Source organism: Barbus barbus (genome assembly GCF_936440315.1).
Source record: "Barbus barbus genome assembly, chromosome: 22".
NCBI classification, from domain to species: Eukaryota; Metazoa; Chordata; class Actinopteri; order Cypriniformes; family Cyprinidae; genus Barbus; species Barbus barbus.
The window spans coordinates 6,720,915-6,736,469 of NC_136750.1; the positions used below are offsets into that span (position 1 = coordinate 6,720,915).

Below are 15,555 nucleotides of genomic sequence, written 5' to 3' on the forward strand. Positions count from 1 at the left end.
ACATGATGCTGCCTGTGTGAGTTGATTCACACAAATCCCGGTCTGCCGTTGCGACCAATCGCGCCGAGCCGGTGACGCTTCGGAGGGCCGTCCGTCCGTGCGACTGCATTCATAAACGGATGTGATAAGTGTTGAATGTACTGTACAGAGACGAAACTTGGACCATGGCGGAAGAAGACGACACGAAAATCCGGATTTTGCAGAGCCTCCGAGGAAAAATATGTAAGTGCGACACGCTGGTGTGTGTGTGTGTGTGTGTGTGTGTGGAAGAGTGTGTTTAGATGGTTTTGGGAGAGAAAGAAACGCATCGGCGAGGGGCGCGGTAGGAGCAACACTGGGGCTGTGAGAAACCTGCCACATTTTGTATAATAGTTCACTTAAATTTGGATATTTTACGTTTAAATCGTCTTTATATCACCAGTGACTGATATAGCTCAGGCTTCCCCCATTATCTGTGAGTTAGCAGTGATGCTAACGTGCTCAATACCCTGGTTCCCCCTCACAACCGTCGTGTGTATTCACTTTTATGTTAGTACAAGAGTGAAATATTGTATTTTAGTTACCCGTCTTCATATCGCTGGAGTCGGCGGATGGTTGGTTCATTCTTACCCGGACCGAGGGTGTGAAATAGACGGTGGGGTCCTCGCCGAAATCTGACTAATTCTGAGCTGGACGGAAGTTGTTGCATCGCTTTTAAATAAACGACCATTGCTACAGATAATTGTGACATTTTTATAATTTTCTTAAAAGCGTAATATAGTATATTATAACGCAATAGCTTTAACGCTGAAGTATAGATTTCAAATGACAAATTACAAAGTACGTACAGTAGATTAAAAATCATATATATTACAGTTTGTACAATAACACTTTGGTATTATCAGCTAAGTTACTGTCATTTAAAAAAAAACCTCATTTTTATTTATTTATTTAGAGCTTCTTAACTCTTTTTACCCTCTTTGCAGAATCCCGCATTAAATTTATTATGACATACAGCCGTAGTAACTAGCTGAGTTAACTATGGTTTAGTGTCTGGTAGGGTATTTGATATATTTACACTGTAAAAATCAAATATTGAGTTATTCCTACTCGATCTGACCCTTATTAGGATTGATTTGTATAACCCAGTATAGCCAGGTTGAGTTTTTGTCTACTTGTAGCATGGAATCACAACAAAGTACCATAGAACTGCAATGATCATTGGACATGTTACCGTATTATTTTTGGCATGCTACCACAGTACAGGATCATTTAAATTCCAGTGTACATGTGTATCATCGCCATTTTTCATATTTCACACTACATAGTAAAAATGTTTTATCAAGTAACCTAAACATGTTCTTCATGTAACATAATTCGAATGACATTTTTAACTAAAGACAAGTGCATGTTATATGATATTACCATTGGATACAATTAGTATAAAATGGTACATTTGATAAATGTCAATTTTTGGTGAAGAACATGACAGATGATATTGACACTATCGGGGGAAAAGGAAAGATCGCTGTGCGTCTGAAATATAATTTTGACATGTCAGGTGTTTTGAATAGGCCGAGCTGATTTAAATTTAAACTCAATTTATATAGAGATATTTTCTTAAAACTGTTTATGTTTTTACTGTCTCCGACCCCTCACCCACTAAAAAAAATAAAAAATTGAACCGAAACCTTCTGTGTTGCAAGTGAATTTGTGGTAAATCATCGCTCTCTGGAAAGCTCACTGGAAGCCTCATAGCCTCATGATATTACCTAATTCATGTGAAGTGGAGTAGCTCTTCATTTTACGGGAGTATAGAAAGAAAAAAATAATGTAATGAAAAAGATGTCCTGTGGTACAAATACAAAATCTTAAAAAAATTAAGTCTTATGTACAGCCCTTTATGCTGATTTTTTACAACTGTGTGCGTATGATTGTGTGAAAGTCATCGCTTTTATCTTTCCACCTGGATGAGGGAAGGCTTTTCTGATTACAGTAACAGCTCAGTAACCCGCGTTTGCTACTGTACTAAAACAGCTGTCTGGACTGGGGATGTGGGGGCATTCACAGACCGAGTTTTTTGGAAGTCAGTGAGTAATTGGGACTTTTAGGGCATTTGGATGACTTGAAAGTCCCAGCCTCAGGTCAATTCCAATAACGTGTATAGTAAAGCGATAATACTAATAAACAATATGAGTGAATATCTTACTGTTATGTGAATTGAATGTAGTTTGGAGTGACAGTATATTTATAAAATCATAAAATTGTGTTTCGAATGATCTGACAGAATTACACTCTCAGAAAAAAAAGGAACAAAAGGGGTGGTCCTTTTTTAAAAGGTACACTTTTGTACCTTTAAGTACCCATTATGGAATTTTCTTTAGGTACAAAGGTGTACGTTTGAAAAGTCATCACCCAAGTGACAGCTTATGTACCTTTATTTCTAAGAGTGTTGAATATTTAGTTATACTAACAGAATATAAAACAGTTATGTCATGTTTAGTGCATTGAAAAAGTTACACATGCCTTCAGGAAGAACTGGGAAAGTCCTTTGGAAATTACAGAGTACTGTTAAATAATTCCTCTCTTCTTTGTAAATGCTTGGGGAAGAAACCAGGTACTATTTATTCTACAGTATTTGACCTGACTTTCCTGTAATTTTAAGTTTTTTAGTAAATAAACAAAAAAAAATTGAGGAATAATGTCTGGTTGTTAAAAATGCCTGAGCCTCCCCGAAGAACTGTTTTTTTAAAATTGCACTTAACTAAAGTCTTCGATCAAATCACTTCCTACTCAGTCCTTTGCTTGCCCTTGCCCAAACGATGAGGTTCAGGGCAATGCCACTCTGTAAACAGAGACATGTCCCATGACATAAATCATGTGCTATCAAATCAAATTGTCAGAAACTCTCAAAGGGGACATCGTGGTTGAATTGACACTGAACAATTGATCAGCTGCTACAGTGGGGCAAATAAGTATTTGATACACTGCCGATTTGTCAAGTTTTCCCACTTACAAAGAATGGAGAGAGCTGTAATTTTCATCGTAGGTACACCTCAACTGTGAGAGACAGAATAAAAAAAAAAAATCCAGAAAATCACATTGTATGATTTTTGAATAATTAATTTCCATTTTATTGCATGAAATAAGTATTTGATCACCTACCAACCAGCAAGAATTCTGGCTCTCACAGACCTGTTAGTTTGTCTTTAAGAAGCCCTCCTATCCTCCACTCATTACCTGTATTATTGCACCGGTTTGAACTCGTTACCTGTATAAAAGACACCTGTTCACACACTCAATCAATTAGACTCCAACCTCTCCACTATGGGCAAGACCAAATAGCTGTCTAAGGACACTAGGGACACAATTGTAGACCTGCACAAGGCTGGGATGGGCTACAGGACAATAGACAAACAGCTTGGTGAGAAGGCAACAACTGTTGGTGCAATTATTAGAAAATGGAAGAAATTCAAGATGACTGTCAATCTCCCTCGAACTGGGGCTCCATGGAGTATCAATGATCCTGAGAAAGGTGAGGGATCAGCCAAGAACTACACAGGAGGACCTGGTCAATGACCTGAAGAGAGCTGGGACCACAGTCTCAACGGTTACCATTAGTAACACACTACACTGTCATGGATTAAAATCCTGCAGCGCGCAAGGTCCCCCTGCTCAAGCCAGCACATGTCCAGGCCTGTCTGAAGTTTGTTAAAGACCATCTGGATGATCCAGAGGAGACATGGGAGAAGGTCATGTGGTCAGATGAGACCAAAATAGAACTTTTTGGTATAAACTCCACTCGCTGTGTTTGGAGGAAGAAGGATGAGTACAATCCCAAGAACATCATCCCAACCGTGAAGCATGGGGGTGGAAACATCATGCTTTGGGGGTGCTTTTCTGCAAAGGGGACAGGACGACTGCACCGTATTGAGGGGAGGATGGATGGGACCATGTATCGCGAGATTTTGGGCAACAACCTCCTTCCCTCAGTAAGAGCATTGAAGACGGGTCGTAGCTGGGTCTTCCAGCATGACAATGACCCCAAACACAACTAAGGAGTGGCTCCGTAAGAAGCATTTCAAGGTCCTGGAGTGGCCTAGCCAGTCTCCAGACCTGAAACCAATAGGAAATCTATGGAGGGAGCTGAAACTCCATGTTGCCCAGCGACAGATCTGGAGAAGACCTGTATGGAGGAGTGGCCCAAAATCCCTGCTGCAGTGTGTGCAAACCTGGTCAAGAACTACAGGAAACGTCTGACCTCTGTAATTGTAAACAAAGGTTTCTGTACCAAATATTAAGTTCTATTTTTCTATTGTTTCAAATGCATATTTCATGCAATAAAATGGAAATTAATTGTTCAAAAATCATACAATGTGATTTTCTGGATTTATTTTTTATATTCTGTCTCTCACAGTTGAGGTGTACCTACGATGAAAATGACAGATCTCTCCATTCTTTGTAAGTGGGAAAACGTGAAAAATCGGCAGTGTATCAAATACTTATTTGCCCCACTGTAAATGTTATAGTTGTGCAGTCAGTCTGTGGGTTCTGTATTAAAACACTGATGGTGTGGTTGGCTCTCGTCGTCAGACATTTTTATGAAAGGATAAAGGCATTCGTTTGTTTACTTGTGTTTTGTAGTTTGTTGACAACAACTGTTATGTCTAATAATGGCTACTGCCCATTGGTCAGTGAGGTGAATGAATACAGCTCAAAGGCTTTTTCATTCACAAAAGCACACCAAGGTTTCAGAATGACTGTTATGAGTACTAGGCCACTGTGTGCAGTGAGTCACACTGCAGTGATGTCTTTGTCCATGCAAGTGTCCTAATCGGGACATATGTCAACACCACGCATAACCACAAATTGGGTTACAGCCTCTACAAACACAATTAAGCCATTCTGTGCATGCATCATTTATGATGTTATTGATTTAAGCCATAATATTCATCTGCTTAAGTCATTGAAATCCCTTAGCTTAAAAAAAAATCTGTTATTAATTCAGATTTGGGCCCACAATATGCCAGCAGGAACACTATTACTATGTTAACTAGCTGTATAACAACTACTTACTGTCAATGAAGCTACAAATTAGGAGCTTACTGAGGGATTAGTCATTTGGATTAGTTTGGACAAACACCTCATGTTTTTGAAATTTTTTACACTTTTCCAGTCATTTAAAATAAGTATTTTAAATAAAAAATTAATTGCTTAGTTTCTGCATGTTCTAATGCATGATATTGTTTCAAATCATGAAACAGGTTTGTGTTGCCTGACTGTATATTCCGCACAGTTTGCAGTGCAGGCTGAAATATTGATAATATTACATTTTGGTCTCTTAGAAATGCACATTTGACAGTAGCTTGAGTTGACAGTTGTAGCTTGAGTTTGGATGCAGGTGTAAATTTATGTTCATTATCAAAATCAGTAACCACATGTAAAAATGGTAACAACCTCATTTGTATATGGTGAAATTAAAATATTCTGACTTGTTGAGTTTGATTAACACAGCACCTCAATACTATGGTAAAGGTATTTGTATGAAAAACAGTAGTCGAAATAGGCTACATTTAGTATAGGCCTACATTAAATACATGTCTATATTAATAATATTATACAATTCCCTAATTTGGATAGGTTATTTTTCTTTAGTATTAGCTTTGAAAGGGAATGCCATGACAATACAGATGCTAAACATGCAAAAACCATTTAGAAGACCTTATCAACATGCTAAAATGATCTCAGAACACCATAGAAATATGCAAAAAAAAAACAACTTGTAACACCTTAGCAATATGTTAAAATTCTCTCAAAATACCTTAGCATTGGTAAACATTTTTTGTGAGAAGTTGAGCCATGAATCTTTCTGTTGGAAAGTGTAGTGTACTAATTGGTACCCTCATGGACTAAGACTCACTCTGATGTTATCTTTTTCTTTTCTTTTCCCTTCTTTTTGCACACAAACAGCCACATTTACATGTGGTCACCAGCACCGGCTATCAGCAGGTGTGCGTGCACATATACAAGCAGCAGGAGGAAATGTTTGCGTGTTGTGATGTGTTGGAGAACTGTGAAGCATTCAGTAGTATTCTAATAACAGCCGACAAAGAGGAACTAAACTAAGGGCTGGCTCTATGAGGACCATCTTACAACACACTCTTACGACTTTATAATGGCCACATTGTTCCGGTGTCAACCAATTCTGATGCCCTTATTAGGTTGGCTTGAGAAAGCCAACCTACTGATCTGCTACTTAAGTTTATTATTATTATTATTAGCCAAATTTCTGAACGCTACTCCTCCTAGAGCTTTCAAGCTAGAACCACCAAACTCAGCCCAGCCTAGTTAGAACATTTCAGTACTACACTCAAAAAAATTACTCTTTGAATGAACATAAAAAAATCATGGAAAGGATTTCCACATGATTAACTTGCTTTATTTCAGCATTATGCAATTCTGTTATTCCAATTGAATGTACTTACGTTGGGTCAACTTAATTTATTAAGTTTGATTCAACTTATTTACTATGGTTGGGCACAGCTTAATTTAATAGTGTCAGCCCAACTAATTAGCAATGTTTTGGACCAACTAATTTATTTAAGTTAGCCTAACAAAAGTGCTTAATGCTGAAAGAAAGCCATTTAATCACATGGAAATCCTTTCCATGATTTAATTACATTACTTCAAAGAATAGCTTTTGAGTTGAATAAATTAAAACCTTTTTAACAAACTCTAATGGTGGAAACAACACACAACAAATGAGAAAAGGTGCAATCAAATTGTATTTCCAAAATTATAATGCACATTGTTTTACACAGTTGAGTTGCTTGTTGATAACACAAGGAAATATATCTCAAGTTTGTTATGAGAATACAGGGAAATGGGCCCTCTCACTCGCATCCCACTTAATCTACTCTTAACATTTGCACTTTGTACATCTTGCACCTGTGGTTTTATGTGATGGTGAACTCACACAGAAGTTAATAAAAAATATTTACCAAAGTTAGAACATGTTTTGTATAAATATATATTTAAATTTTTTACATTGAAACGTAGGGACATTTTTTAAACAAGTTTCAACAATGTCTACAGCATGGTTGGCATCAAGGGTAAAAACAAGACAAATGGAGATCTTACAACAAAGTTTAACTCCCGAAATTTGTAAATGTTTAAACTTAAAAAAAATTAAACATAGCTTAGTCTTAAAGGGATAGGCCGAACTATCCCTTTAATTTTTTATGAGAAACTGAAAAAATAATTCAGCATACAGCTTTCCTTAAGTGCCAATAGACTGGACCTTGCATCAGAGAGAACATTTTTTAATAAAAACAGAGCACAAAAAACCTCCAGATGAACTGAACACTGATATACAGGTCCTTTTCAAAAAATTTGCATATTGTGATAAAGTTCATTATTTTCTGTAATGTACTGATAAACATTAGACTTTCATATATTTTAGATTCATTACAACACAACTGAAGTAGTTCAAGCCTTTTGTTGTTTTAATATTGATGATTTTGGCATACAGCTCATGAAAACCCAAAATTCCTATCTCAAAAAATTAGCATATTTCATCCGACCAATAAAAGAATGGCCATTATGTTCATTTATGCACTCAATACTTGGTCGGGAATCCTTTTGCAGAAATGACTGCTTCAATGCGGCGTGGCATGGAGGCAATCAGCCTGTGGCACTGCTGAGGTGTTATGGAGGCCCAGGATGCTTCGATAGCGGCCTTAAGCTCATCCAGAGTGTCGGGTCTTGCGTCGCTCAACTTTCTCTTCACAATATCCCACAGATTCTCTATGGGGTTCAGGTCAGGAGAGTTGGCAGGCCAATTGAGCACAGTAATACCATGGTCAGTAAACCATTTACCAGTGGTTTTGGCACTGTGAGCAGGTGCCAGGTCGTGCTGAAAAATGAAATCTTCATCTCCTTAAAGCTTTTCAGCAGATGGAAGCATGAAGTGCTCCAAAATCTCCTGATAGCTAGCTGCATTGACCCTGCCCTTGATAAAACACAGTGGACCAACACCAGCATCACTGACTGTGGGTACTTGACACTGGACTTCAGGCATTTTGGCATTTCCCTCTCCCCAGTCTTCCTCCAGACTCTGGCACCTTGATTTCCGAATGACATGCAAAATTTGCTTTCATCCGAAAAAAGTACTTTGGACCACTGAGCAACAGTCCAGTGCTGCTTCTCTGTAGCCCAGGTCAGGCGCTTCTGCCGCTGTTTCTGGTTCAAAAGTGGCTTGACCTGGGGAATGCGGCACCTGTAGCCCATTTCCTGCACACGACTGTACACGGTGGCTCTGGATGTTTCTACTCCAGACTCAGTCCACTGCTTCCGCAGGTCCCCCAAGGTCTGGAATCGGTCCTTCTCCACAATCTTCCTCAGGGTCCGGTCACCTCTTCTCGTTGTGCTGCGTTTTCTGCCACACTTTTTCCTTCCCACAGACTTCCCACTGAGGTGCCTTGATACAGCACTCTGGGAACAGCCTATTCGTTCAGAAATGTCTTTCTGTGTCTTACCCTCTTGCTTGAGGGTGTCAATGATGGCCTTCTGGACAGCAGTCAGGTCGGCAGTCTTACCCATGATTGCGGTTTTGAGTAATGAACCAGGCTGGGAGTTTTTAAAAGCCTCAGGAATCTTTTGCAGGTGTTTAGAGTTAATTAGTTGATTCAGATGATTAGGTTAATAGCTCGTTTAGAGAACCTTTTCATGATATGCTAATTTTTTGAGATAGGAATTTTGGGTTTTCATGAGCTGTATGCCAAAATCATCAATATTAAAACAATAAAAGGCTTGAACTACTTCAGTTGTGTTGTAATGAATCTAAAATATATGAAAGTCTAATGTTTATCAGTACATTACAGAAAATAATGAACTTTATCACAATATGCTAATTTTTTGAAAAGGACCTGTACTGGGAAATGGGGCCCTGCCTTTATACTCACATTCCCCTTCAAGATTTGCACTTACACCTGTAGTTTAATGTGCTGGAGTACCTAAACAACAAAACAGATGGTACAACTTTTCTGGTGTAGCTTTTGCTATGGCGATGTTTCTTAACGGGAAAGCAGTGTTTTGAGAACTTGTCCTTTGTTGGATAGTTTGTTTCCATCCAATTCCATAATGATCTTCTGCAGAATCTCAAAAGTGTACTTGAGCTCCTGGGGGTAGCTCAGGTTTAGCGCGTAGACAAGCCCCAGCAACATCACCACAGCAAAAGCTACATTGCCCAACTCACTCATCACTTCCACCCCCTCCAGGACAATACCAACATCCGCGGGGTCATCGCCAGGCTCTGCGCCTTCTTGTCGAATGACAAAGATTCCAAATACTGTCTCCGCTATGGCCATTTGAGTGCTTTCATCGACATCCTGTGACAAAAAATAAAATGAACAAGGACAAAGATTTTTTTACTGATGTGCATTACATGCATATTTATAGCACACAATCTTTACAGTATTACTGTAAAACAGCTATCACTAACTTGATCCATATTCATAATAATGCAAATGTAATCAAATAACCAATTGACATTAAAATTGTTTAGCTGAGTCGGTGAAATACTTCAACTAAGCCATACCAAGGGCCTGTCTGTTGTAATCATGAGTTCAGTGTTACTTATTCCATTCGAATAAAGATATATTGTCTTATTAAAGGAAAAAAAAAGTATGGGGGGTGTGTGTGTGTGTGTGTGTGTGTTATTGTCTGAGAGAAAGACAAGGAGAGAGGCTCCCAAACCGGCCCGGTTATTTCCAAAAAGATCAGTAATAAGTTACTTTACCTCAAACAGACATTTGATACACTGTTTTTGTTCATGTATAGAAGAATTACATGATGAAAAAAAACAGGCCAAATAATTTGTATGTGGTAGTGAGTTTTTATTTAAAGGATAACTCTGGTATTTAGCACTTTGAGTCTCTTTTCTGGTTTATGGATGAACTAGAGTAGTGGACACAGAAATGTTGACGATGGGTCCTGTCTCGACTATTTGACTCGTTTAGATTCGCCTTTGACCGCTTCAGTGGCTGGCTACGAGCATTCACAAACATGTCCTTAAAACAACCCTTAACGTTCGTGTTCAAAACTGTGCAACTCACCGAGTGGTTAGTGGTATTCGTTGATGATTAAAAACAAATAGCGTAGCGAAATGCAGTTTCTGTCGTGTTTTATTTGGCATTTTGTAAAATCCCATTGATTTCTGTTGGAGGACTCAGTGCTCGTTGATATTACTGCGCTTCAGACTCAAATATCGAGCGGAAGTTTATACGCAGTTGTGAGGTATCTGAAAAAATAGTTCCACTATAGCAAATAACACGGATTGAAATCATACATTGCGCCGATATATTTGTTTTTAATCATCAACGAACACCACTAGCCACTCGGGTGAGTTGCACAGTTTTGAACACGAACGTTAAGGGTTGTTTTAAGGACATGTTTGTGAATGCTCGTAGCCAGCCACTGAAGCGGTCAAAGGCGAATCTAAACGAGTCAAAAAGTCGAGACAGGACCCATCGTCAACATTTCTGTGTCCACTACTCTAGTTCATCCATAAACCAGAAAAGAGACTCAAAGTGCTAAATACCGGAATTATCCTTTAACTGCGAGCCAACTATCGTCACGTATGTAAGCATGAATGTGCCAGCATGACATTAACGGCCTGAGTACAAAAATAACAAACAAGCATAACCAAATATTGCTGAAAATGATGGACAGTCTGCTGATGATTTTATACACATCGTTTTGTAGATGGATGAAAACAGATTTTATCTTACCTTTTCCAAATGAACTCCAGGCACGCCAGGCAAGTTCTTCATGTGATAATCTCGTTATTTTCCGAAGCACGCGGTTTGTCATCTCGCGTGATCTCGCTAATCCATTTTCGGTGCAAGATCAGTCTGACTATATTGAATCACGTTATCTCAACATGACTGAATTTAACAAATGTTAATTTGTTGAATTTCATGCTTATCCTACATTATTTTATCACGTTCACCTTTGAAACATGAAATAATTTTGTTAAAATTACACGTTACGCTTGTTTTAATGTAATAACCAGCTAATTTCCTTTTTTTGAGTGTAGACAAACGTGATAGTTGATTATATTTAAAAACCACTATACAACCGTTTGTTTTCCTGTAGTGGGTATGAAATTAGTTTCGGCATTTTGTGGGTTTTAGTTCATGTTTGTTAGTTTGGAGGTCATATAAATGCTTACATACAGCTAAAAGTTAGTTTTCTCTCGAAAAATGTTTTTTGATGACTCATCATGCACTCATGGGCGTGTCTAAACTTTTGTCCAATGAAATCTACTAGCAATAGCATAGCATGTGGCAAACTTTGATTTTGTGAACTGTGATGCGAAGTCTGTTGGTTATTTTAAAAAAGAAAACCAGTTCTTTGATATGTCTTGCCCAAAAGTCCTTTGTCAAGTGATTTCATTGGGCCTTTAAAGGTAGCAAACAAGCTGAGGTTGGTGTTTAAAACTCATTGACTTATAACCTTCTGACCGCTTACTTCATTCACTGTCAAACCTCATCCTTCGCTTGCGTTTTCATACTTCTTTCGCAATAACTATTTTGTTACAAATAGTTTTGAGCAACGCATTAAAAAACTAAATCATATGATTCTGAACATGTGGTAAATCTACAGTTTTTGTATGCAAACATGCATAAATAGACACTGTACATTTATGTGTATGTTTTATGTTTATTTTATATCTATTCATTTGAAACTTTATTTTATTCTGTGAGAACAAAGAGACCACAGAGTCACGGGACACATGAAACTAGCACAGCTATCAGTTTTGTGTCTATTGCTAATTGGTTGCTTGGGACAAAGATCAATTAGAATATCAGTCAGTGTATGAAAATATTTGACTGCTGAATGTCACAATTCACCAGTCAGAAACAAGTATTCAAGAGAGCTGCGTACAAACTGTATTTATTTCTGAGATGAAACCATGCTAATATGTATGGTTGACTAACACATGCTGTTAAACAGTAGGCTAGTTACAAATACAGTGTAGCCTATATTAGTTCTAAAATGAGCTTTTCTGCCTATTCATTATTTTTCTGAGGAACTGCAGTTTTTTTCGCTAAGTTAAATTATTATGAGCCTGGCTAAATTTGGGTCAAAGATGGTGGTCAAAAACTAACCAACTCAGTGTTTCCCCTTCTGGTCTGTCCGGAGGGTCTAAGTTAAGATCTTGTACTGCTTCTGAGCGATTCAGGAGGGCTTAGCACAGAGCTCAAGAGTCGCTTTAGTTTTCACAGTCAGTGGCATTGGGATTAGACATTAATAGTTCTTTAAAGAGCTGAAGCAGATTGATGCTGTCACCTCACACACCCTTAGCAGTGAATTGTGCTTACACTGCTAACACTAAACAGTCTCTGCTTTTCAAGCACAGGGATGTGATGCAACACTTTTCATGGGTGAATTTGATATTAACTAACTGTTGTGTAGGTAGGTCATATTGTGTCCTAAACATACGAATGGATGTTGATTTAAACTATTTCAGACAGTTGCCATCAGAGTAGTTCTGCATAAAATGAACCCTCGTGGGGATCAAGATGCTCTTTCTTTTCTTTAGACCCAAAAGCAATCTGTAGATTTTCCCCCTTTTTTCTGCAATGATTTTAGGGGTGATTTTGTAATTCGGATCAATTGAAATACTGTAAAATACAATAAAACAAACCGATAAAATAGAGACTTTTATAAAAAAAAAAAAAAAAATCAAGATTAGGCTAAATGTTTCAAGCCTAAAAGTGTGTTGAATTTTAATGATGGAACTGGACAGTAAATGATCAAATTCTGTGTGAACTATCAGATATTTCATTATATAGCTGGTGTGATTTGAATCATATCTTTTCATCGGGCCAGATGATTTCACAGAAATGTATCCGGTATGGTCCGGTACACAGTTTTCATGCATGCAGAGTTCATGCATGCATGTGTGTGTGTGTTTGCATGTAGGGAACTCCAGAGTTTTGTATCTGCATGTGTGTGAACCTTGTGTAGCTTGTTTGTTCAGGCCTCACAGTTGTGGTTTGTATTCACTTCCGTTGCTAAGCATACAGTGCTACACACGTTTGCTTCTCTTCATTACACCTGTGTGTATGTGTGTGAGAAGAGAGGGTTAACTATAGGGCATTGGCTGCTATCATGGCTCCCTGCAGCAGTGTGCTCTTGGGAGTTTAGTTTCCTCTGAGTCTTTATCTGTGTCAACTGTGAGCATCATTATGAGCTGCTCAGGGTTGCATTTGCTGTTGTTTTCTGAATGGTTCAGGGGAAGAGGTGTGTGTGCCGGAAACAGCTAATTGCTGAAGGTGTAAGTTGCAGACTTTGTGCATTCAGTCTCTGTTCCCTAATGAGAAATGAGAATATAAGCTTCTTCTGTAGGGTGAATTTTATATGAGCATTAATGCATTATGGAGTCATATATCAGCCCAAAAGAAAAAATTAAATAATATTTTGCATGCAGAAATGAGGGTTATTTTCAGAGGTGGAAAGAGTACGAAAATATTCTACTCAAGTAAAAGTACTTAATGAAGTGATTAATGAAATTTTACTTAAGTACAAGTCAAAGTACCAGTCTAAAAATCTACTCAAGTAAAAGTAAAATGTAGCTAATTTAAAATTACTCAGAGTTCAAATTATTTAGTTACATTTTAACAGTGGGAGGGACGCATACATGGGATAGACCAAGGGTGTCAAACTCAGTTCCTGGAGGGCCACAGCCCTACACAGTATAGATATAACCCAAATTAAACACATCTGATCCAGCTAATCTAATCATTTAGGCTTATTTGAAAACTACATGGTGTGTTGGAGTAGGGTTGGAACTAAACTCTGCAGGGCTGCGGCGCTCCAGGAACTGAGTTTGACACCCCTGGGATAGGCCTATACATCTCAAACTAGTTGTTTTTAATTAAAGGAATCGGTTATTTAGAATAATAAGACATTTCACCTGGCAAATTAAATCAGTATCAACAAAATTCATCTTAGCAATGCAGAGGAAACACAGAAGCTTCATCTGAAGTGGCATTTAGTTGTATTTACTCACTGTTTAATGCAGGACATGAATGCATTTAGCCTGCAGTTACAAATGCAGAAATAATGTTTTGATGAGACATAAAATGTTGAATACTTGGTCTCTAGCTGGGACCATAGTCAACAAGAAAACAATTGGTAACACACTATGTCGTGAAGGACTGAAATCCTGCAGCGTCCCCCTGCTCAAGAAAGCACATGTACAGGCCCTTCTGAAGTTTGCCAATGATTCAGAGGAGAACTGGGTGAAAGTGTTGTGGTCAGATGAGACCAAAATCAAGCTCTTTGGCATCAACTCAACTTGCCGTGTTTGGAGGAGGAGGAATGCTGCCTATGACTCCAAGAACACCATCCCCACGTCAAACACAGAGGTGGAAACATTATGCTTTGGGGGTGTTTTTCTGCTAAGGGGACAGGACAACTGCACCGCATCAAAGGGACGATGGACGGGGCCATGTACTGTCACAGCCAGGGCATTGAAAATGGGTCGTGGATGGGTATTCCAGCATGACAATGACCCAAAAACAAACAAAAGAGTGGCTCAAGAAGAAGCACATTATGGTCCTGGAGTGGCCTAGCCAGTCTCCAGACCTTAATCCCATATAAAATCTGTGGAGGGAGCTGAAGGTTCGAGTTGCCAAACGTCAGCCTCGAAACCTTAATGATTTGGAGAGGATCTGCAAAGAGGAGTGGGACAAAATCCCTCCTGAGATGTGTGCAAACCTGGTGGCCAACTACAAGAAACGTCTGACATCTGTGATTGCAAGTACTAAGTCATGTTTTTGCGAACTTTTTTGAAATGTTTTTTTGGATTTTTTTTGTTGTTATTCTGTCTCTCACTGTTCAAATAAACCTACCATTAAAATTATAGACTGATTATTTCTTTGTCAGTGGGCAAACGTACAAAATCAGCAGCCAACAGCAAGTACAGACCTTTCTCAACTATATTTTATGAATCGGTTTATTTAAAAAAACAAAACCTAATTGTGGTGATTTTAGTAGAGGCATAAAACTGAAAGCTGTGAACCACAATAAAGAATCCATAGTATCTGATATTATAAAAGTGTGGTAAAAATTATAAGGTACATGTTCGTTTTTATTAATTGTTCTTGCGTTCAGAAAATATCTCTAGCTGTGTCGTTCTGGTTTGATGTGGTCTGGATTAGTTATGGCTACATTTGCCCTCTGACACGTGTGTGGTTGTGTATGTGTGCTTTTGAATTTGATCTTTTGAATCAGCGCTCTCCTGGAAGCCCCAGTGCATGCTGGGAGGAAGTTAATGCTTCTCGTCTGTAACCACATCTTAGATGAGCTCCACATACAGCGGCCACATCCGCCTCAAGCCTCTGCACCACCACAGCGCTCCTGCAAGTGTGTGCGCGCAATAGTGTGTGTTAGTGGCCGTACATTGCCGACCCACAACTGACAAACCTCTAATTCAAATGCAGTGTTCAGATACCAAAAAAAAAATATATATATATATTTTATTTTTTTCTGTGAAAAGAAGGT

The 15,555-nt window shown here is 38.5% G+C and overlaps 1 protein-coding gene across 1 annotated transcript in view; it reads left to right on the top strand.

The window, feature by feature from the left end:
• The window catches only part of LOC306888057 (ras GTPase-activating protein 2-like), a 49,058-nt gene continuing 33,503 nt past the window's right edge, over nt 1-15,555 (top strand). Inside the window, exon 1 of the mRNA XM_079446178.1 lies at nt 1-222. Coding sequence (XP_079302304.1) covers nt 165-222 — 58 coding nt within the window. The 5' untranslated portion in view covers nt 1-164. The remainder of the gene's footprint in view (nt 223-15,555) is intronic.